The sequence below is a fragment of the Theropithecus gelada genome, chromosome 3 (assembly GCF_003255815.1).
Source record: "Theropithecus gelada isolate Dixy chromosome 3, Tgel_1.0, whole genome shotgun sequence".
Taxonomy (NCBI): Eukaryota; Metazoa; Chordata; class Mammalia; order Primates; family Cercopithecidae; genus Theropithecus; species Theropithecus gelada.
This window is the reverse complement of record NC_037670.1, coordinates 98041997-98067182: the sequence shown is the minus strand read 5'-3', so window position 1 is coordinate 98067182 and position 25186 is coordinate 98041997. Positions and strand designations below refer to the sequence as shown.

Below are 25186 nucleotides of genomic sequence, written 5' to 3'. Positions count from 1 at the left end.
AATCATCATTCATTTTTTATGATAACTAGATATTTATTTAGCCTTTGAAATTTGTATTATATAAACAACTTACCGCCTGATAGGAGAGCAGTTTTACTTTTTACCATTGGACTAGAATGAGGAAACTTGTTGCTAAATGACATGAAAAGGTGTGCAGTGAAATCATCAGGAAGCTCGGCTTCCAGGAATGTCTTCATGAATAGTTTGAAACCTTCAAAATCTATTGTCTGGAAAAAAAAAAGATTAAACATATATTTTAAGATCCAACCAAATGTTAAAATTTTGTGCTGTGTTCAAAATCATTAGAAGTAGAAATGACCTCAAACCATTTTATATCCAAGTTTAACAAAAGGAAAGTGCCTATTTGAGAAATAGAGTGGGTCGTCCTGGGCTAACATTGGCATTGGGATAAGTATGTCTTACCTGTGATGGCATAGCAGGAAGAGGAATAAGTTTCTAGTTAGATATTTCTATTTCCACAGTATCTGTAATGCCTTGAAAAATGTACTCTTTGAAACTTAGTTTCCTCCTGTCTAAATTGGGAATAATAATAATCCTACCCCACACAGTTGTTGCAGTGATTAAATCAGGCATTCACTGTGAACAAGCCAATACAGAGTCATTTGCACTCAGAGAGAAAGGAATTTTCCATCTTTTTTGCTTGTCACTAATGGTGATTATTGCTTTTGACAATGTAAAAAGAGGTTAACCTTAATGTGTCAACTAAATGCCAAGCTCAATTGATATAACCTTCTAAAACTACATATGTAGACTTTCCAAAGAAACATATTTTAAGACCTTACTCTCTGATACTCATTGTAGAACTATATAAATGAGTAGACATTTATTTGGAGAGAATTTTGGTGGTGTTAGGATCTCCATGCCCTTTAGGGGAAACGGTGATAGAAGACAACTTCCAATCTCAAGCTTAATGAGAGCCTTTTACAGGAGCCATAGTGAAGAGCTTGGTTTCTCCTTGGAGATGAAGGCAGTGGGCCAGGATCTGACTCCTTCCTAGGAAATTGAGGACAAGCACATGGGTGCTCTGGGGACAAAGGCAAGAAAATGGTGCTATTTTAAGTTGGCCAAAACTCCTCGTGACTGCAGGAACAATGGTGCATGATCATTTTCTGGGAAACAGATGTAGACCACATGGAGGAGAAGGCCGATGGAGTGGTCTTGGGTTCTCTCCAGTAGGGCATTTGAAAGGACTAGAAGACCTACAGAGAAGAGGCTGGAATAAAGCCACATGTACCCAGATCAAGAGAGTGCAAGCGATGGGCTTGATAGTAAGCCCTTGAAGGGCATTTTTTTCCCCCAATTTAATGTGCTGAGATGCAACTGAAAATAGGACAAAGAGGAAATTTGGCTGGCTGATGCTCTTAGATCTGTTCACATTCCTGGCAGGTAAGAATAAAATTAACTTTGGAATAGAAAGTTTGTTTTTCCAGTGTGATAATACTGAGGGAAAGACACGGAGAATGACCAATTTTATTATTGCATTATTTGGGACAAACCTAAAATTAAATATGACATTCAGGAATATCATTAGAGATAGTAAATTTGTATAGATTTGATCATGTGCCAATTAAGTTTATATATGATGTTTGCTTTTTTACCTAATAGAATCTCAGGCAATAAAACAATGAAACCAAACCCTTTATTTATTAATAGTCCCAAGATTCTGCCTATACCTTAATCTAACTTTTTAATTTAGTTTCACTTTGCTTATTGATTCTCACAAGGACACTTCAGATATTTATTTTGGTGGCAGTAAGAAGATTTCATTTTCTTCCATATTTAATAAATTACCACCACTACCATAGAATATTGTCAATTCTAGCCTGTGAGGTGGAGGTTGCAGTCAGCTGAGATTGTGTCACTACATTCCGGCCTGGTGATAGAGCGAGACTCTGTCTCAGAAAAAAAAAAAAAAGAAGAAGAAGATTGTCAATTCTAGTAGAAGAGTGAATTACATAACCAAAAACTCTAAATAATATTTAAAAATGTGAAGAATAGCCTCAGGTAGGAGTAGTGCTTCCAAAAAAGCAATTTGCTACAATGAATTCAGCCAATACTTAAAAACATGGTGATTAGGCCAACAGTCAGACACGAGATCCAAATAGTTTCCTTGAAAAGGAGCACCTACTCTTACTAAGAGAGCTCCTTAGAGACGGCCTATTAAAGAGAAGTATTCCACATTCACTTGGCTGAGTGACCAAAATTGATAGCTAATCTTCAACATGTATGAAGGCCCATGAGGAACCAGGAGTTGATTTTATTGTAAAGTTGCAGGAAGTCTGTGGGATGAAAATATTCACAAGCATTATGGTTAGAAGCAAAGTTACTTATGGCAGCACTTCCTTCTGTTCCTAGGTCTTCCATAGTCAGTATTTTATTTAGCAACATAACAGATGATAAGGAGCATGGTCTTTGAAGTCAGACTACCTGGATCTACTCTTGAAACCAACACAAGCTGTGTGACTGTGGACAATTTAAGCTCTCTGTGCCTCAATTTCTTCATCTATAAAATGAGAATAATAGCACCTACTTCTTGATTTGTTAGGAGGAACATATTATTTACTATTTTTAAAGCATCTGAATGACATCTGGCACACAGAAAACATTGTATGTAATTGAATCAATTTTTGTGTAAAGAATCTCCATTTTAAAAATTCACAATTCCAAACAATATTTGAAGAAGAAGCCTAAAAGCCACATTACTTCACATGTTTTCATATTCATTTAACAAGCCATGCACGGTTCATTGTTGTCTTTGTTGCTACTTTAAAAGCTAGTAATAAAATGTGAACTTCTGGAAGTAGTAAAGGACTAGAAATTAGTGAAAGTTTTTCTCTGAATCTGCTTTTGGACCATAATTATACCTTAAAACACTTCTTTCAAGCCAAGATTTTAACTTGGTAACATAACAAACAAACAAAACCAACAAAAACAGAATTCAGAATAAAGCAATTGTGTTTCAAATTCTAATACTTCCACTCACCACCTAACTGATATGGGGCAAGGAATTTATCTGTTCTTTTGAAGGAAAAATATGCCAAATCCCAAGTGTGTGCTCTTTACAGAGCCTTTCAGAACCCAGGTAGATGGTCATTAAAATCATTGTCTGTAATTTAATGATGAAAGCCAGAAAAATAAGCAAGCAAAAGGAAAAATGAACTTTAATATCTATTGATAGAGGCAGGACACAGACAAATGTCTTGGCAGATAAGAGAGGGTCCTCGGAGAACCTCCAAACTGCCCAGGTCATTGTGCACAGGAGGCCTGTCTAAACATGCCCATGGTCTAAGCATGTCCCTTAACACATACTCAGTAAGGGAAATAAATCACTGTGGAGTGGTTCAGACTAAGGACCCACATGTGCACTGGAAAAATGGGGTGGAGCTACCAGAAAGTCATGCTTTATGCAGGGGAGAATCCTGGCCTCTTCAGCTCATGTGTGGTGGCCTGGTATTTAATTTGTGAGGTGGAAAACTGAATGCAGGACCCCTCTCTTTGTTGAGAGCTTTCTTTTCTCTTAATAAATTCCACCTTCTTTACCCTTCAATGTGTCTGCATGCTTAATTTTTCCTGGTCGTGAGACAAGCACCTGGATTTAGCTGAATTAAGAACCAAGAATGCCTGCATCATTTGGTGGCCTATATGGGGACATGAGGAAGGGTGAGTAAAATGTGAACCCTTCCTTTCACTTTCGTTTCTAGGCCTTCCAGTCCTTAGACTTTTTCTGAAGGCAGAGGAAACTGCATCCCCTGCGTCACTCTTGGATTTGGGAATGTCGGCCTCAGTCCAACACAGTCTTTGCTAAGGCATTTTTCTTCTTTTTTTTTCAGGACTGTAATGGCACCTATCTTTTCCTTTACAATACCAAGGGTGTTCCACCCCAACCCCAATGGCTGCCACATGGGAAAGATGCGAAAGTGGTGGCTCCCTGTGCCCCATTCCCTCCCTGCTGGGGCACATGGCTGTGTCTGCTGTATATACACTTGGCGTCCAACAGCCATGCAGGGTGGGACTGAGCCGAAGTTGCTGCCTGGGCCCCAGGGCAATCTTGGGGGCCAGAGGCCCTGTGCAGACAGGTGGCCAGTGTTCCCTGCCACACATCCATACAGTCTTCCTCTCCCCTGGCCAAGGAGTCCAGCTTGGTGGGACAACGATTAAAATGTTCTCTCTGTTTGCGTAAGAACAAGAGGTTTCTTCCCCAGGCATTTCCCTGCCCTCTGCTTAAGCTTTTTTTTTTTTTTTTTTTTTTTTTTTTTTTCCCTTTCTTTTCTCCACCAGGTCAGGAGTTCATGGATTGGTGTGAAGGTAGTTACAGTTTTTGCTATTACCTAGATTGGCAGGGACCACAATTGATTTTGCACCAACCTAATAACACAGCCCTGTGAGTACAAGGGGCTTCTCAATGCCAGAGGATTTTTCTTGAAAGGTGTTTTATTAGGCCAGGACTCCAATGCACAGGACACCCTTTTCTCTCTCATGTTTGAGAGGATCCAATTTTAGAGCTTCACCTTAGCATCTGGCTTATGATAGGGAGGCAATTCTTTTGTCCCAAACTCAATTCCAAGCTTTGGATTGAAGCCCTAGGAAAGAAAACTGGGTCTTAGGGATCCAGAGGCAGACAACAATGGAAGTTAAAAGGCACACAGCACACATGAGCATGACTAATTCTGGTTGATTAAGCCAAGCCTCCCATTTCATGGATAGAGGTCATGCTAGTATCCATGGCTTAAATGAGGTTTCGGGAACTCAAAGGCTACTTATAGCAGAGGGAAAGGCAGTGAGTGCATGGGGAAGTGTGGATAATCCCATGCCCTAGGCCCACCTGTTAACGTGAGTGAAAGCTGCATTGACACCCATGGGTGGCACCCTGTTGTGGTCACCAGGACTTGGGGATATAAGGATGAAAGAAGGAAAGAGGAAGCTTTTTCCTTCTCTCTCTCATGTACCCTGGGCGTTCGCTAGGAAAAGAAAGGAACCAGGGACGCCTTGTTCCCCTCTTTCTAGATGAGTAGCCATTCATCTTCAGTCTGTGCCGCTTACAGATACATTCTGAGCCCTAGGGCTCTTTTGGAAAAAATGCTTTATTTTTCCCCGTTGGTCCTCTCTTCACAGATGGTTAATCGTGTCTCCATACTACAGGACACTCCTCTCAGATGCGTCCTTCAACCTGCTTATTTCTCAAACCTGTTTATTTCTCAAACCTTAAACTAGTTGGCTTAGAGTTGAGCTCAGGGGAGGGGAACCCAGAAGCCTGACATGCCAGCAAAGAGATAAAATATTTTATAACACTCAGATATTTGGCCTCCCTCTCCCTGTGCAAACCAGTAAAAGGAAAGGTAAGGATCACTGTTTATATTATCTGTAAAGTTTTGATTAATCGAAAAGGATTTATGAGGTTGGTCTCAAGCTGTAGCCAATCTGGTGTGCTTTGCATGTCTTTCTATATCATTCTGTCAGAAAGAGGAGTACTTTAGGATGCGATAAGGACCTAGGACCCCATAAGCTCACTGTTCAAGTCAGCCTGGCAAACTGCCCAATACCAAACTATTCGGCAGGTCTCCATCTTGTTTTACATCCTTGGAAGGATGACTCGTAACCATGTGGCAGTATGTTGTTTTTGTCCCTGCCATTTTACAGTGGCAGCCTGGGATCAGTCCTGGCTTAGGGAATGAGTAGTTTCCGATAGATACCTATGGGACTTCTGCCACTTGCTGATTCTCTCCCATTCCATGAACAACTTCTAGCTTTCTTTTGTGAATCTTCCTTTCTCTGAGCTACCCTTAAAGGTTCTAGTTTTTGTAAAAACTGCTTACCACCCCTTTGAAAACACTTCATACACTCGCAGTTAGATCATAACCTTTTGAGGCTTGTTGGTTTCACCTGTGAGGTTACTTTTAGTAAAGTTCAAAAGCCAGAAATATGAGCCATTTGGCTTGGCTAAAGTTGGGTATCCAGGGATTTAAAAGGATTTTCTTAAAGAATGCTTAACTTAATTAAAAGTGGATATCCAAGCTATAGGGATATTTAAAAGGCCTTTATGTCTTTCTCTTCATGGATCTTGTTTTTCTGAGAAAGGTTTTTTCCCCATCAACTGAACTTTTTTTCTCCATTTTGTCTTGTCACTCTTAATGAACTCATGAGACACCCTAAGATAATTTCTGATGAACTGAAACTACTTGGGAAAAACAGAAAAGATATAATGTATTCCATTTTTGGAGAAACCTCTGTTTTCCTCATGGAACCCCAGTAATTAGAGGTAGATAATCCCTTTCAAAATCTGTTTTTGTCTTCCACTTATATCTGCTTATTAGGTACTGTTACCTCTGTTTCTTAAAGGGCTCCACCCTCAGGCCAATTATACACTTAGGAGATTGGCAAATGAAAAATCTTAAAACTACTGTATCTTCTTTGTCTATATAATTATATATGTGATTTTTATATAAAAGCATTCTAATTAATTGGCCTAAAGAAAAATAAGCACTAGATCAAATATTTTTTCGAGGAAAATAAAAGCTGTTATACCTTTTGGTTTATGTAGTTTTAATCTTTGAGAAATAAAAAGTCTTAAAGGTTATTGGTAAAATTCAAATGTCATTAAAATTTAAATAGGTGGTCTAAATAGTGCAAGTCAGATACTAAGTTTGATAAATGTTTTAAGGTTGTAAACTGCTTCTTTCGCCTTTGAGGACTGTTCAACTTGCCTGCTTTACAACTTGGTAAGGCCTGAGGACATATAGAATTAACCAAACCCTTGAACAGGCTAGAAGGAATCAAACTTTATTTGTGCCTAGTGCATAATTAAAACAATTTACTGGATTTTACATTAAAGTTAAAAATTGCTAAGAGTTACCATTATAACATGTAATTGAGACCACCACTGAAAATAGGTATACATGCAAGGTGTGTAAGAATAGTAAAATGTATTTTCAGTAAAAGATTATAAGAAGGCATGGAAATGTAAGTAAATTTTTGCCTAGGGTTAAAGGATTGTTTTAAATTTAAAAAATTTAAATAAGTTAAAGCTTTAAACAAGTTGTGGAATTTTTCTAAATTTAATATTGCAAAAGAAATTCTGTGTATGAACATAGACTAAATTCAAAGGATATTATACTTTTTTTTTTTCTGTAAACTGAACAACAAAATAAAAGCACAACAAGGTTTTCTTAAAGCACTAATCTGTTCTTTAGCAAAATTTGTAATGGGTTATACAAGGTTTTTAAGAATCTTACCTTATGGTCAAACTGGTTTAGAATGTATAGAATTGTCTATAAGGTTTCATTAGAAAATTTGTGTTAATAGTAAACTAATGTAAGGGTAAAATTTGGCTTTCTCCCCCTTGTTCAAGATTTTTATGTAATAGTAAAGAATAAAGAATGATTTTCATTTGCCTTGTAAATAGACTGTCAAGGAAAAGAAAGAGAAGACAGGAGACAAATTGTTTGAAAAGTTAAGTTCTTCCTCTTAATGAGTAAAGGCTTTCCCTGTTTTGAAATTTTTGAGTCATCATTTTAACAAAATAACTAACTGGGATTGTATTTCAAATTATCAATGTTTTAAACCTCTAACATTTAACAGCCTTCCCCAAATCAAATTTCAGCTTCAAGATTGTCTTTCCTGACCCCTAGCTTTTGGATGCTACAGAGGGTCCCTAGAGCATCCAGAAGAAGAGAGATAAACAGAATAATTTAATATGGTTAGGTACATAGGATTGCCAAAATTATGTTTAATTTTCTTTGGGTTATATTTTAGTGAATAATGCTAACATATGTCCCAAAATTGTATGGGATTTCTAAAATTCTAATGTTTGAGCATATGCTATCAATCACAATTAAGGTTATTTTATTAAGTTATTGTAAACCACAGAGATAACCACATTTTGTCAATCACATTTCTGACTGTAACTACCCAGGTCATTTTGTTATTCACAATTGTCTTCTTTTGATCCTCTTCAAAAGATGGTTTATAATCAGCTATAAAACTTTGATGGGTGTTCTCAAATACGAGTTTCTGATAACGTTGGAGACTGTAACATTGGACTAAAAGGAAAATGTACAGGACTCATGAAGAGCTGAAACATTCATGGATATTAAGCAGAACAAGAGTTAATTGAATGGACTGAACTAATAGAAATCTGAAGTAATCACCGGGCGTGGTGGCTCAAGCCTGTAATCCCAGCACTTTGGGAGGCTGAGACGGGCGGATCACGAGGTCAGGAGATCGAGACCATCCTGGCTAACCTGGTGAAACCCCGTCTCTACTAAAAAAAAAATACAAAAAACTAGCCGGGCGAGGTGGTGGGCGCCTGTAGTCCCAGCTACTCAGGAGGCTGAGGCAGGAGAATGGCCTAAACTCGGGAGGTGGAGCTTGCAGTGAGCTGAGATCCAGCCACTGCACTCCAACCTAGGTGACAGAGCGAGACTCCATCTCAAAAAAAAATAAATAAATAAAAATAAAATATAGAAAACTGAAGTAATCTTTTTAAAAACTTTTTGCTTGAAACATTGCTGATCCTTGTTTTGTTATTCAGAGTCAAGAAAACTTTTATTTTCAGCTATTTACAGTCTTTAATGATTGAGTAAGGTATACTCATGTGAACAAAATTTGGAACATACTTCTTTCTCTTTGCCTAGTTCCTCTAGAATTTGGAAACTATCTGTGAGTGTTCTTATGGCAATATGGTTATTTACATCAATGCAATAAGAATTCATTTTCTTTGGCAACAGTACACAATTGGAGAAACTGGTTATTTTACTAAGATTTTGACTGGAGAGGTGTGCTTCCCTTTAAGGAATCATGCTCAACTTGCAGAGCCAATAGAAGCCCCTTGGGAAAACTGGCTTCATACCTTGTCTACACAGTCCTCATCCTGGTTTCCTAATCTGTGATGAGTAAAGAATGTCACTTTCTAATGGGCCCACGAACTCTATATTCTAGGGACGTCAAGAAGAGAGGAATTCACCCAATTCTTAGGTATTGAGGGTACTAACCCATGACTGGGCTTGACTTTATAAGTCCTATCTGAGATTCCTTATGGAGCAGAATTCCATCGAAAGCAATTTTAAAAGTCTATGTAAAAATAATTATTCTTGCTGCATTTTATGCAAACTGTCAGGCCAAGTATAAGACTGAAGTCTATTTTGCAAACAGCTCAGTCCTATCATGATTTGTTTTTAACAAAAATGAGGACTGGGGAGAGAAAAATTATGTTTCAAAACTTATCACACATTTGTCATCAAATTCTAGTCTCATTAGTTGTTTTTAATTTTTTTTTTTTTTTTTTTTTTTTTTGGCCTATATTTTAGATTAACCCTCTTATTCCTGTGAACCAACTGGCAATTTCTGGCTATGACTCAGAAGAAACAAAAGGCATAGGTAATGTAATAATCTGGATCAATATTTTAATTCTGAAAAATTATCCTGCAAATCCCGACAGATGATAGGAGTAAATAGGGTGCTCATAACCCAGAGGTTCCTCTGGGAAAATAAGAGGAAAGGAGCTAACCAAAGCCAAGCCCCATGCAACCAAATCTTGCAGGCATAATTATAGCCACCAGTTATCTGGGCATGCTGGCAGCCTTAGGATTTTTGAGCTGCCCTTACCCATCCCTCTTTGTTTGGTTTTAATATATGTCTTCTAATAACCCTGCTTGTTTCTTCTCACCTTCAGGCCATCAAACTCCAAGCAGTCATAAAACCAGAGTCTCGAATGATGACCTCTTTTTACAGAGAACCTTAAATAGGTTTTTGAGAGAGTTATGACTGCCATATTTCCAAAACAGCACCCCCTAACAGCAGGAAGTAGTTAAGATCAGTCTTCGTCCCTATTCTAACTGCAGTACCTCTAGTGTACTACTTTAGAGAGGGGAATAATAGAGGTAGGAGGCAGAAAAATGCCTAGGCAGATAAAGGAGGGTCCGCAGAGAACCTGTGACCCACCCAGGCCATTGTGCACAGGGGGGCTTGCCTAAGCATGGTCACAGAGAAAAATTCTGTCCCTTGATATATGCTCAGTAGGGAAATGAATCAATGTGTAGTGGCTCAGACTAAGGGCCCACATGTGCACTGGAATGATGGGGCAAAGCCACCAGAAATTCATGCTTTATGCAGGGGAGGAGCCTGACCTCTTCATCTCATGTGTGGTGGCCTGGTATTCAATTTGTGAGGTGAAAACCTGTGTGTAGGACCCTCTCTTTTCTGAGCGCTTTCCTTTCATTTAATAAATTCTGCCCTCCTCAGCCTTCAATGTGTCCGCATGCTTAATTTTTCCTGGTTGTGAGACAAGAACCTGGATTTAGCTGAACTAAGGAGTAAAAATTCCTGAATCATTGGCATTTCTCCTAATAAGCAATACATTTCTTCTTGACTCTTCTTTTTTCAGCACTCAGGAAGACTTTCTGAAATTTCTTAAGTGTAGTTCTCTCTGGCTCAGCAAGCAAAATACTGTTTTATTTTCTGACAGCTCTAAGTCTTAATTCCCTCCATATAAAGTTGTATATGAAATCAATCATTCAGGCTGGGCATGCTGGATCATACCTGGCACTTTGGGAGGCTGAAGCAGGCAGATCACCTGAGGTCAGGGGTTCAAGACCAGCCTGGCCAACATGGCAAAACCCCGTCTCTACTAAAGTAAAAAAATTAGCCAGGCATGGCGGCATGTGCCTATTGTCCCAGCTACTCGGGAGGCTGAGACAGGAGAATGACTTGAACCTTGGAGGCAGAGACTCCATATATAAAAAAAAAGGAATCAATCATTCAGAGTTGTCTCAATGTAATAAAAATTGATGTAAAGCAGTTAGCATGCACTTGGGCACATAATATATAAAATAAATAAAAGGAGTAGGTAAAAGGAAGCACTGTCCTAAGCTTAGATACATTTTTAAGTTATCTGAATTTGCCTTTTTTTTTTTTCTTTTTTTGAGACAAAGTCTTGCTCTTCTTCCCCACGCTGGAGTGCAATGGCATGATCTTGGCTCACTGCAACTTCCGCCTCCTGGGTTCAAGCGATTCTTCTGCCTCAGCCTCCCGAATAACTGGGATCATAGGTGCCCACCACCATGTCAGCTAATTTTTGTATTTTTAGTAGAGACAGGGTTTCACCATGTTGGCCAGGTTGTTCATGAACTCCTAACCTCAGGTGATCCATCTGCTTTGGCCTCCCAAAATATTGGGATTACAGGTGTGAGCCACCATGCCCAGCCAATTTGCCTTTTTATTGGTACAGAAAACTGTAAACTTCATTGCATCTTTCTGAATAAAAACTTCAGGTTTTGTGTGTCTCAAATACTTTGCTATAACATTTCTGTGTCAGGTAACAGAGACAAATAACAACTTTTATAAGGCAATAATTCTAAAAAATAAATCTTCCTTTGAAAAATAAAAGCCTACTACAGATATAAGAATGAAGTAAAAATTTCCTCAATTCTTAAATTATTTCTACAAGATGACATCACATTTTTTATTGCTGAAGTGTTATTGACAATGTAAATTTCTTTCTCAAACTTCTTCACTGTATTCTTTGGAGCAAAATTAATTTATCTCACATTTTCTGGCAATAGATAGGGCTTACAATGTGAGAAAACACAAACCTCTTCTTTTTTTTTTTTTTTCTGAGACAGGGTCTCTCTCTGTTGCCCAGATTGGAGTACACTGGCCCAGTCATAGCTCACTGCAGCCTCGATCTCCCACACTCAAGCAATCCTTCCACCCCAGCCTCGCAAGTATCTGGGACCACAGGATTGTGCCATCATACCTGGCTAATGGTTTTTTTTAAATTTTCTAACTCAGAGTTTTCAATTCACTGAGAAATGTTTCTTCAATGAGTTTCCTGGTTAACCCATCCCTTTTCTTCTCTTGTAAGTAAAGTCTTTTCAAATATCTCCTAAAATTCTATGTTGTCCATATTATTAGACATTTCTGATAAATGGATGATATCCTCATCTGTACATTTTCCTTAGATCATGACTTACAAGAAAATTTCCAAATTTAGACATCAGAGTTTCTACGGCTGTCATGTAACATCATTAGAATTGCTTTTGGAAGACTGTGACCTTTAAATAGAATGAGATCATTTATATGCATATCAATGAAGCCATTAATGATGAAAATTGGGTCAGACTTAACTGAATGACTACTTAAAAATTGAATTGCTGTAGGCTCAAACACATCCACGCACATCCACGCGCGCGCGCGCGTGCACACACACACACACACACACACACACAAATGTTCAAAATTTTAAAAACTGCTTTTTCATTTTTTTTTTTTTCTTAAGGAACAGCCACAGACTATTTAGGGAGATAACAGAGAATTTGTAAGGAATACTGACTGAGGGAGCTGCTCAGATGTCGCTGCCAAATTGGCACAGATTCAAGGCACATTTCTATATGCCTTTCATTATTATTTCTGACCATCTGGATCCTTTGTTTTTAAATCCTTGTTAATACTAAAGAGAAGACACTAGTATTCATCCAAGCAGATTCAAAGTGAATAAAAATAAATGTCATCACTCTATCCTTAATTTCTTTTCGTAGTTTTGGGTTGTGGATTTTCTCATATTCAAAAAGTGTTCTTTGAGCACCCACTCAGCACCAGGCTCTGTTCTAGGTGTTTGGGTAAAGATGTTACTAGAACACACAAAATTCCTTCCATGAAGGAGCTTAGCTTCTAATGAAAGGAATAAGAAAATAGCAACATTAATGTGCTGAATCTACAATGCCTAATGGTATTCAGTGCTATAGAAAAAAAATAAAGAAGAAAAAGATTTCTTGGGGGAATGTGCTTGCAGTTTTTTAAATCCAATTATCAAGAAATGAGAAGCTACTCTTTCAGTAAAGATTTAAAGGTGATGAGGTACATATTTGCACATATTTGGAAAAAGCACATTTCAGGCAGAGAAGACAGCTAGTACAATGGCCCTGAGTTATAAGGATGCTCCTGTTCCAGAGAAATTTCCACTGGAGCCAGTGAGGAGGAGCAGGAAACTGGAGCAGGAGTGAGGGAGGACTAGAGTAATAGAATACAAGGTCAAAGACTCAAGCTGTGGTGATGTGTGGACCGGGCAGAGCACACAGGATATTAGATCATCAAAAGAGAGTTATAGCTTTAACGTGGAGTAAGTTTTTAGTAGGAAATTCCATGATCTGACTCATATTTTAACAGAACCATGTGACCATAATAACACTTATTAGTATCAGACAAAAGATAGCCTATGGGCAGTTTTTATGTTTTTCTAACTTGTATTCACCACAAATTAATAAATGATCCCTAAAACACAAAAATGAATCATTCAACTATTATAGTTAAAGTAACTGTTTGAAACCACAAAGAAATCACTTTATCTATCAACAAATGTTAACTGAGTACCTATATGTGTAAAATACTATGCACTTACTGAGCAAAGAACTCTGATGAAATTAAATAGATAATAATTTAAATTAATCAGTTTTTTTTTTACAGTTTCCATTTCTATTTTGCATTCTAATTTATATCATTAACTAATTATATTAAATTTTAAAAATTGAGATGAAGGTCACTGAGTGAAAGTATATTGATTAAATATGCAGCATGGCTATCTTACTGAGATTTCAAAATATAATTTTTTATATTAAAATTCATTTAGAAAAATTTATATTTTAAATATTGCATTTCTTATGCTTATCTTGCACTGCAATTGACTATTCATTATTTCAAATTTCAGTTCCTTGATAGTCCCCTAAATCTGTCATATAGATAGTTCCTTTGAAGAGAAAGAGTGCAAAGTGTGAAAACCTTGAATTTTAATTTTTAAATTAGTTTTGGCAAATGAAAACTATTTTAGCACTTCAGAGGCACATATTCCACTAACTCTAGCTTTACCTAAGACTACAATTATGAAGACTCAGTAGAAAGACAATTAAAAACTTCTCATTCCTGAAGGGCTATATGATCCAACACGATTTTGCATCACACAGTCTTTTACATTGTAAGTCCTCATTATGTAACACTATCCACATGTTACTGTGTTTTAGGAACTGTACTAAGTATGTTATATGTGTGTTATCATTTAATCATCACAATACCTAGGGACAAAGAAACTGAGGCTCAGAAAATTTCCTTGAATTGCCCAACACCAAAAGCTTCTAATTGACACTGAAGACATAAATATTTCTAACTTCAATGTGCATTACGTTATACTTGAAGTATAATTTTCTAAACAGATTTTGCAATAATAACACATGGTACAAGGTAATTTCCCACTGGTTTATCAGTATTAGATGCATTTTCTGCTGTGTCAAATTGGTCTGCCATTTCAGACAAAAAAAAGATATACACAAATAAGGTATAACAATTAAAAGTAATGGTATGATTATTCAATTTCCCACTCTTGAAAACCCTGTGTTGACTGTAACTGTTTTTGTACCCTTTGGTGTTCAAAGTATAACCTATTACTTTGGGTCATATGTCTGAAATGTATTCAAATCTGCCTACCCCCCATCTCCATTGTGATACCCATTGTCATCTAATGTTCTTACTTGATTGGACTGCCTCCGTAACTCATATCTAGTCTTCTCTTCTACCCAAGTCCATGGTCCACATTGCTACTGGAGGTATTTTTCTAAATGGAAAATTTAACTTGTTCACCTAAAAATATGATTTATGATTTCTTTCACCTTTAAAAATTAAACTTTATAGACATTCTAAGCATTTTTACCAAAATGTCTAGATTTAGATTCCTTTAGTACCTTGCAATGCTCTTTTGCTTGAAAAAGCTTTTTTTTTTTTTTTTTTTTTTTGAGATGGAGTTTCACTCTGTTGCCCAGGTTGGAGTGCAATGGCACGATCTCGGCTCACTGCAACCTCCACCTTCTGGGTTCAAGTGATTCTTCTGCCTCAGATTCCCAAAGTATCTAAGACTACAGGCGCCTGCCCCCTCACCCAGCTAATATTTGCATTTTTAGTTGAGACAGTGTTTCACCATGTTGGCCAGGCTGGCAGGGTGGTCTCAAACTCCTGACTCCCAAGTGATTGGCCCGTGTTGGCCTCGCAAAGTGCTGGGATTACAGGTGTAAGCCACCATAGCTGGCCAAAAAAGCTATTTCTAATGATGAAAAAGCACAAGTCAAAACAACAGATAAACCCTAAAAATAAAATTTAGATGTGACAGAGTAATGTTGGTTTTAACTTTTTAACTTATATTTGGAAAAGTACAAAAAGATCACCTAGAAACCCCAACATTAATTTTTAAATTCTATACCAATTGTTTAATAAACGTTATTAAAGAAGTGAAAGAACAAACATTCTACAATGTGAATTTAAATACCCCTTTTCAATGTTGGCATTTATTATTAAACTAAGAAGAGTTATTTGTTTATTTCCCAAATGCATTTATGCTTGATTTCAAACTTCTTTGTAAAGAAAGCAATTGGTCATAATTGATATAATTGTATTTTATAATTATAGATAGATTTGATAAGAAGAGGAACATCACTGAAACTGTATTGATGGTAATAGGGAAGAGAAGCAGAAATATTGGTTAACATGCTTCTTCTGTTCCTTGCTAACTAAGTGTCCTAGCACCATGTAGTTGTAGGAAGTGGAGCAATACAAGAGATAATAGCTCTGCTACCAGGACAGCACTCTGGATTGTGGCCAGGTTTGGGAGGGGAAGCAAATTACATGGCATGATCCCCACTCCTACCACATGGTGGAAGGAAATTATTTTTGAGTGCAGAAGACAGCAGAGTTAGAGTTCCTCAATTTAAAATGAGAAAATGAGGTCCTGAGAAAATGAAGGAAACAGAATTTGTTGGTGGTATATCTCCAATATTCTCACTCTCATCTTTGGCATGTGCTCTAGAACTTTTCTGTGAAATCACATTGATCATTAAAGTATGACCACAGCCACGGTCTCTAAACATTAGTGGAACACCTGTTATGTGCAAGACACAGAGCTATTTATTATACATACACTTTAGAATCTAACCCTTTTAACAGTCCAATAAGGCTGATGCTCTCTTCATTTTATAGGTGAACAAACGACAGATAGAAAACTTGTCCAAGGCCCATTAAGATGAATTCAGGTCAGTCAGACTCCTCAGACCATATTTTCTCTGTTACACTTTCCTTATGTTTTCCATAATGGAAAGGGTTGAATTTGGTTCTAGAAGGATAATTATAGCTTACAGTAAAAAGGTTTTTATATCATTGTTAATAATTATATCATTGTCATTATCCTTGTTAAGGACATTTAAAATATTGCTTTAGGCAGCAGCACTACAAAAGGTAGGTTTTGAATCCCCAGGTTCCTTATTAAGGGGTAAAAGCATATTGTCTGAATGTAAAGGGTATACACATTAAGAGAAACTACATTACAGAGTACCAAGTGCAAAAATAAAGAAAGCCCCTGTGGAGTTATGAAAGCATAACTCAGCCTCAGGCCAAGGAACATCTACTGACAGGAAACATGTACGGAGAAAATCCTACGCTCAGAGAACACTGATAAACAAAGAGCACACATAGAGCAGTAACATGTGCAGGCTTTCATTCTTCTCCCCTCAAATACCCTCAGTTTTGTCAGTTCTTTCTATTCTGTAACTGCAATTGCTTGCCTGCTAAGTCATTGCACATGAAACAAAGACTGGGCAAGGAAAAGGAAGGAAGAAACTCATTCTGCTGACCCCCCAAAAAGCTAGAGCTTATTTTGACATGAGTTTTCAGACAGCCTCTAGAAAGGATGCAGATTGTGCAAAAAGGTGTGTTTGTTGGGTGCTCAACAAAAGCCATTTAATAGCCAAGTCCTAAAAACGTACATACTTGAATGACAATTCTTGAATGACGTTCTTGAAAACAATCATTTACTCCAAGGGATTACCTCTTAAGTGTCATCAAGCCTACTTAGTCCATATTTGGGGAAACAAGTTTCCAGAAGAGTCACAGGTGAAATCAGGAAAAGGTCATCCTCTGAAACGGAGGCTAGTAAATGTCACCACAGTCGATGAGTTGCCATGTTACCAGTGCCTCTTTATAGGATATTGTAAGATGTAGGACCTGTATCTAAGTCCACGAGTATCATTCTGATGTTATAATTGTACCTTACATGTTGGACATGAAATTACTGTGGCTCTTGTCATTAAAACCATCAAACAATTTAAGAATAAGAAGAAGCTAGTACATATCCAAGATTGTCCAAAGGAGACAACATTACAGTTTTAGACAACTCATGCATTTTGGTAGGAAATATTTCTACAGTGGGGAAGACAATAGATATAGCTACTCCAGTGTGATTAAAAATATCCATTTAGAGCACCTGAAAATGTGTTGGAATTCTGTGCACCCAACTGAACTACTGATCTAAAACTTAATTTACAAAACAGATTTTCAGGGAGAGTGGTTGAAGTAACAGATTGAATAATCTTCCCAGGAGGGCAAAAATCAACAACTCTTTGGTTATGTTTCCCCCACAGATTCTATCACACCACTGTAGACAAAACAAAACAAAACAAAGCCTTATCACTGCATTTTAAAATTTCCCATGGTAAATTAATAAATTAAGACTTTTACTAAATAAAGTATAATAGCACAGCCTGATATATCTTGGCGAAATTAGAAAAATTAATTCCAGAGTCTACAAAACTGAAGACCACACTTGAGACCCTTTTTGTCTATTAAGGTACCAGCTCCTATTAAGGCATCAAATCCTTTGACTGATTAAAAAAAATGTGTCACATTCAACTCAATTATAACCTATGAGTATTATAGGCAATCTCATATACTATAGAAATCGTATTGGTACAGAAGTATAGTTCAGTGATATGGATGAGAAATTCATAGATCATATCAGAATAAAGAAAGAAAAGACAGACTTTAATAGAAAAGAAAATGTCTTACTTGGTTAAGAATGTCTTGTTTCTGTGCATGCAAGGAAAGAAAGAATACATGTGTTAATGTAAGATAATTTATACTCATTATCTCATATCTCTGATTATTTAGCTAAAAGTTCAAGTTTACAGGTTGATTTTAAAACATACCCTAGATCCATAGGTCTCAAAACATGGTTCCAAAACAGTGGCATCAGCATAAGCTGGGAAACTGATAGAAATGCAAATTCTTGAGCCCCACCCCAGAAACACTGAATCTAAAACTGCGTGGGGTAGCGGGGAGGCAGACAGCAATCCCTGTGTTAACAAGCCCCACAGTTGATTCTGAGGTACACTAAAATGTGAGAATCAATGACTAGATCAATCTTTGTATATAATAAGCAAACTGTTCTGACAGATAAATATAATATGTAACACATATAGTATGATTAAAATATTTCAGAGGATTAATAGAAATATAATCATGTATATAAAGGTATGTTAGATTTTGAATATGTATTTCCCATTCCTAAGGTTTCCTTCTATCAGCATCACACCTAGCATCTCTCTGTACCCTTAAGGATTAAAATATATTTCTATATACATCTGCCACTTTCTTCCCATATCTCAGCTGTGAGTGGAAAAATTTGAAATTGAACTTGAAGTCCAAGACCAAAAGAAAAAAAAAAACACATGGAATGCTAAACTGTCTTCCCCTCGTACTACCAAATTCTACTGCTCTCAGGAGACTCTTTATATGGCCTGACCATGTTTTACTGTGAATAATCTCACTAAGACTGGATCTCTGCTACAAACTAGCTTGTAATAATGTTCTTAACATTATATTATTTACACAAGAGTAGGTGGAGACTAATAAGACTCTCACCCCTTGTCAGGCATGAGTCATTAACATGTACGTGTACTGGGAAGTGCCACACTCACTACAAAAGAAGTATCTTCCCATGCCTTCCCCTAACCTTTTTCCTTCCTATCTAAGAGGACAGTCCTCTCCCCTATGGCTTGGTCAACGAAGTGAAGAGCACAGGACATTAGCCTTAAACTGGGATTCTAGTCAATTAGGTTTTTGTTGTGGTTACTGTTGTGAGCTAGCTGGTGAGTCTTGGACAAATTATTTCACTTTTCTTAGAATAGTTTCTTTATTTAAAAACTTTATAATTTTATTAATTTGGGAATCTCAAGGCCTTTGAAAGGTTTTTATTCCTACAGAATCTTTAAGGCCATTGTTTAGATTTCTCTTATTCATTTCTTCAAGTAATGATTATCAAATGATCTTTAATAGGAATTAAAAGTAAATGGTTCATTCACAAATTATACTTAATATTTTTTCTCTATTAAAATAGACTTCAACAGGTCACATCTTTTTTGGGTTAAATTTTTATCCCCAGCACTTTAAAAATTCAGTAATTCAAGGGAATTATAAGCAAAATAGTACATCTACCATTTAAATAGCTTTATGTTGTAGGAGGTTAAGCAATTTGATTTTTGCCAATACATTTTATGTAAATGATACAAGCTATGTTCCTTTTGGAAAACAATGAATTAATTATCATTCCAAATTCAGGCTGGATTACTCAATTGTCCATTTTTTCTTGTATAATTGAGCATCATTAACTAGTCATCAGTGCAAACAACTTTGGGTCAACTTGACAAGCCAATGGAGAGTGATAACTTCACATGTGAACTGACATTAGGAATTCTGTCATATTGTAAGAGTAATTTTTTATAAATTGGATGAGGTCATGTATTGAAGAGAACTTTAAGGTCATAAAGATTTATTTCTCATCATTAGATAGTCCTAATTATTTTCGATTGACTTTTAGAAGATACATACTAGTTTTTAAAATGGTTATATAAACCTTAAAATTTTCTTCTGAAGGAAAAATGTTATCAAAATTAATTAAGATTAGAGAGTGGTTTTGCTCTTAATTTAGAAATGTTCTTGAGTTGTAATGAGATCTTTTTGTTTTTCAACTGTTCATAATTTTAATAACATGTTTCAACAATACATCTGTACATTTATGAAAGGTATAACATGGTTGAAAAGGGTGATATGTGTGTCTAATAATGTGTCTAATAACTACCTTAATAAATAAATGTAGTATATGGTGAATGGTAATTCTCATGAAATATATAATAACAGTAAGACTAAGTCTTGAGAGCCCTATAAATTAAAAAAAAAAAAATTGAAGCAAAAAGGCTGCTTTGCAAACAAGATCACTTAACTGAGTTTGTAGCCAGCAGCTATCATTAGGGAGAAAAACAGGTTTTATCCCTGTATATAGAGTAGTTAAGCAAATAAGTTTTCAAGTATTGTGGTGAATATAAATATTAATGACAATTTTTTTTTTCTTGTAGCAATTCAGTGCTATAATTCATCTTTACTTTTCCCACTCTGCTTTCTTAGGCTTTGAAATTCTCAGTTTTGTAAGTTTAGCTGCTAACTTTATTTTCTCCCTTCTCTATGCCATCTAGAAAAATACAATATGAGGGAAATGTAGGTCAAACATCTATTTTTTTTTCCAATACAGAAAAATGGTAATGGCTTTAAATAGCCTTTATTTTCTCCATCATTTATGGGCACCAATATTAATTTTATTTTTTAAGAAAATAAATTCCAACCTAAAGAGTTTTAAAAGTCACAGTAATGTACCAGAATGTAGACAGAATAAGGATATATGACATGAAAAATAGCTAACTATGAGAAATACTGATAGGAAATCTCAAAACAATTTGAATAGCTTGAGGGTTATGATAACTAAAATTAAGTTCTATAAATCCCAGGGAAGTACAATATTGAAAGATAACTAAGAAGTCTGTTCTTGCAAACATACAAAAATGAAACAATAATCGCAAAAAATAAGTCACATTTTAGTCAGCAAACAAATCTATCTAGTTAATACATCCCGACAAAAGAATCTTTTGCAAAGAGAAGCTTGAAACAACCTAATGTTGCCTTCTGAACCTACAAATGAACTAACAGTAATGGTGATCAAACATTTAAAATGTAACATCTCTCAACTAATATTAAATAGGTTACTTAACAAACAATTAGGAAGGAAAAGGCATTCATTCAAGCATGGTGTTCAAAAACAATTGACAAGACATGCAAAGTTTTCATAAGAAAATGATTTCAAGAAATCTTAAGCTTACTGGTAAAAGGTAAAATAGAAGATTTAAAAAAATCCCTCTCTTCTTGTACAAGTTGGCTCCTTAAGGTTACAGACCTGGTATAAGCAACACAAAATCCTTCCTTGGTCAAGGAAATAATTGCCTGAAAGGGGTAACTCCCTACCCCTACACCAATATCCATTTTGGATTGAAATTTGTGGGTCATAGACTGAGAGCCAAGCATATTCCTTCTCTCTTTTATCCAATGCTGTTTCCTGACTTCTAGGAAAACAACAAACACTACACTTAAATGATTCATATTCTTTCAAGCATACAATATTGATGAGTTATTTGAATGAAAAATGTTGTACAACATTTAATATATCTTCTAGAATAGCATTGCATTATGAACTTAATTTTGTTTATGTTATGGTACATGGTAAATGGTTTATGGTGTGCATATATATATACACACACACACATCTGTATCATACATATATAATGTATATGTGTACACACACACACACATACATTTTTCCAAGAATTTTTCATTAAGAAATATCCTCTTCCAAGCATATATATGAAACTGATATAAAGAAAAAGAAGTTTTACCCCTTCAGGATTATACTTTGCAAGCACACCATTACCATGGAATTCTTCAAGAACATCCTTTAATTTCTTTGTAGAATCTATAAAAAACAGAAAACACAAAAATTGTTTATATGCACATATTGTGATTGTATAGCCCAGTCCAGGAACAGAGACCACTTAAAATGTAAACAAGTATCAGCAGAAACTAAATTTAAAAACCAACATATAAAATGTCTATTGCCATTTTTAAAAGGCTGTATGATTGGAAAAGAAATTACAAAGAAACAAAAAGGTCACTGCATTAAATAAAAACAATACTGCTGGATAAGAAAAATAAAATGTGTAGCTAAGCCTCAATGGTGAGTCCATTTAGAGGGAAGCTACAGATTTAGTATCTTGTAGATATTTTTAAGGAGAATTTTCTCTACACACGTAACACAACTAAATTAAAGCTTACTTTAGTAATTAAATTAAAGCTTTAGTAAGTAAGCTTTAACTTAGTTATGTCATGTATTTTACCTTATATATGCATTGTGAATAACATTTTAGTTTTGTTATGTATAAAGATTACCCCATTTAATGAAGAAACAAAGCTTAGACATATTACCAAAAGAATTATAAATTATTTTCTTCAAAAGTACTATTATTTTTAAACCTTTCATCTTATTAGTTGGTGACAAGAAATTTTAAGTTAATAAAATAATGTCATAAAAGAATTATAAATATTATTACAATTAAAGTTAAATACATTAATATGATATAGATATATTCATTCAGTCTGCTAAAATATTGCTCATTATACATATTGAAATATAATTTTTGATTGAGAAATCTCAGAATTACAATGTACTTTTAAGTTAGAAGGAAATAACAGCTAAGAAATATGGATGAGTCATCTGAATATTTAATCAAGTTTGAATAATAATGAAAAAAACCCTTAAAATTAAAATGTAGGAAATACGTAGATTTTCCCATTTTCTTTTATGGAACAGAGCATGGAAAACTGTTTGCTACCATTTGCATCTAATTCTTGTTGACCTTCGCTAAGAGTCAGTGATATGTGGACTACCACAAAATATTTCCCAGTTCCAGAAAACTGATTCACAAATTAGTTTTTGAAACATCCTGCTAGAAAACTCTCTCATACATGCCCATTGAATACATAATGCCTATATTTTGTGAATTATACTTTTACTTGGAATGTATCATTTCCTTTCTTTATATGGTAAATTCTGTGGGTTTGTGTATGTGTGTGAAACTCTATATTTAGATAGAGTTTCGCTCTTGTCGCCCAGGCTGGAGTGCAATGTCATGGTCTTGGCTCACTGCAACCTCTGCCTCCTGGGTTCAACAGATTCTCCTGCCTCAGCCTCCTAAGTAGCTGGGATTACAGGGGCCCACCACCATGCCTGGCTAATTTTTATAATTTTAGTAGAGACAGGGTTTCACCATGTTTGCCAGGTTGGTATCGAACTCCTGATCTCAGGTGATCTGCCTGCCTCTGCCTCCCAAAGAACTGGGATTACAGACATAAGTCACAGGGCCCAGCCTGTGAAACAGTACTTTTAAGTGAGATAAAATTCATGTCACATAAAATTGACTACATTAACAATTTCAAAGTGTACAATTCAGTAATTTTTAGCATATTCATGATGTTGTGCAATCATTACTACTAATTAATCCCATAATATTTTCATCACCTTGTAAAGAAATCTTATACCCATTAAACAGTTACTTCCTGTATTTTCTCTCCTCTAACCTCTGGCTATCCCTAATCTATTTTCTGTGTCTATGGATTTGCCTATTCTGGACATTTCATGTAAATGGAATCATATAATATGTTTCCTTTGTGTCTGACTTCTTTCACTTAGTTTAGTGTTTTCCAGGTTTTTCCATGTTATAACATGTATCAGTACTTCACTCCTTTTTATAGCTGAACAATATTCCATTATAATGAATATACTACATTTTAAAAATCTGTTTATCAGCTGATGTATATTTGACTTCTTTCCAGGTTTTGGATGTTAAGAATGTTGCTATGAACATTCAAGTGTACAGGTTTTTGTATAAACATATATTTCAGTTCTCTTGGCTATATACCTGTGAGTAAAATTGCCAGGTCATACAGTAACTTTATGTTTAATGTTTTGAGGAACTGCTAAATTGATTTTCACAACAGCTGTACCATTTTACATTCCCACCAGTAAGGTATAAGGGTTTCAGTCTCTCCATATACTTACTAACACTTGTTATTTTCTAACCATTTTTTCGTTATAGCCATCCTAGTGGATGTGAAATGATTTGATTTACATCTGATTAGTCATTTGCTAATGACTAATAATATTGAGCATCTTTTTATATGCATATTGGTCATTGGTATGTTCTTTGGAGAAATGTCTATTAAAGTTCTTTGACCATTTTTTAATTGGACTGTTTGTCTTTTTGTTGTGGACATCCTCTGAGGGGTGTGTGCGTGCGCGGCGTGCGCGCATGCGCATTTGCTTGATGCCTATGCAGCTTCCTATGTATTTCTTTTTTGGTATATAATTTGCTGGCACTTTCCACATTGTGATCAGGGTTAATTTTTTATGTCCTGTCCCTTGCTAGATTGGAGGTTGTTCTAGGGCAGAAAATGTGTGTTTTCATTTTTGCACACCTTTCACCTTTATCACAAAGTTGAAACAACAGAATTGCAATAAATATTGAGATTAAATTAATCAGAGCTATTCCTAAATGGCAATAAATTACAGTAATTGCTTCTGTATGTACTTTGTTAGAAAACTTACACTACTGAGACCAAACTATATATTAAAAAGAGACATGAAGCTGATTCCTTAGTCTCAAATCCTTCTTTGTGGATAATAAGGCACTATTATAAGTTAGCAGAACCGCTTTTACTTCTTTTTATCCATAACCGTAGATGTAACCCATACTGTGCAGATGCACAGAGACACACACATAAACAGAGGCATACATTATGGAATATCATATCTCAATAGACCATGTTTATTTTAACCATATCTTAAGCCAATGATAAAATGGAAGGCGGAGAAAACAATTTTGGTTTCTCCCACATAGGCCTCCCACACAACTTTAGAGACACTGCTTAGATGACCTTTTCATTTCAAGTTTATATGAAAGTAAAAAACACATTCAATAATTATTTATAAACGATGCAGAAAAAGGGAAAGCTCATAAAATTATTCCTACAACATTTTACTAGTCATAAAATGTACTGGTCATAGTTTATACTGAATATTCTTAGTAGAGAAATCATGAGCTAAATTAACAGCCAAAAACCTTTAGATATATGACTCCCCTTTCTGTGAACTAGGGCTCAATAATGACGTGGCCTGAGACAATTTAAGCTGCTCTAGTTGATATTCAGATGAATCACAATCAATTCAACTCACTGCCTCTCCAATTCTCAAGTTCCAGTTCTAATATCTTAATATCTGAAGTTTAACTATGACCTGATCTCCATTTCACAATCTAGTTTGGAAACTAGAGCACTATCTTGTTCTTATCTTCCTGTCTCAATAAGATTTCTTGGACCCAGTTTCTCTAAGACTGAGGCCCTGACTTGACTGGTCAATCTTCTAAGGATCAGG

At 35.7% G+C, this 25186-nt stretch overlaps 1 protein-coding gene across 18 annotated transcripts in view; it reads right to left on the bottom strand.

Moving 5' to 3' along the window:
* Positions 1-25186, bottom strand: part of DGKB (diacylglycerol kinase beta) — an 837327-nt gene that overhangs the window by 577874 nt on the left and 234267 nt on the right. For 8 of the 18 annotated variants that reach the window (XM_025380374.1, XM_025380383.1, XM_025380371.1 and 5 more), the window contains exons 3-5: positions 21597-21673; positions 17887-17907; positions 74-227 (exon numbers count right to left, since the gene is read on the bottom strand). In XM_025380374.1, coding sequence (XP_025236159.1) covers positions 74-227; positions 17887-17907; positions 21597-21673 — 252 coding nt within the window. The remainder of the gene's footprint in view (positions 1-73; positions 228-17886; positions 17908-21596; positions 21674-25186) is intronic. The other 10 variants (XM_025380380.1, XM_025380377.1, XM_025380379.1 and 7 more) reach the window with 3 other exon arrangements.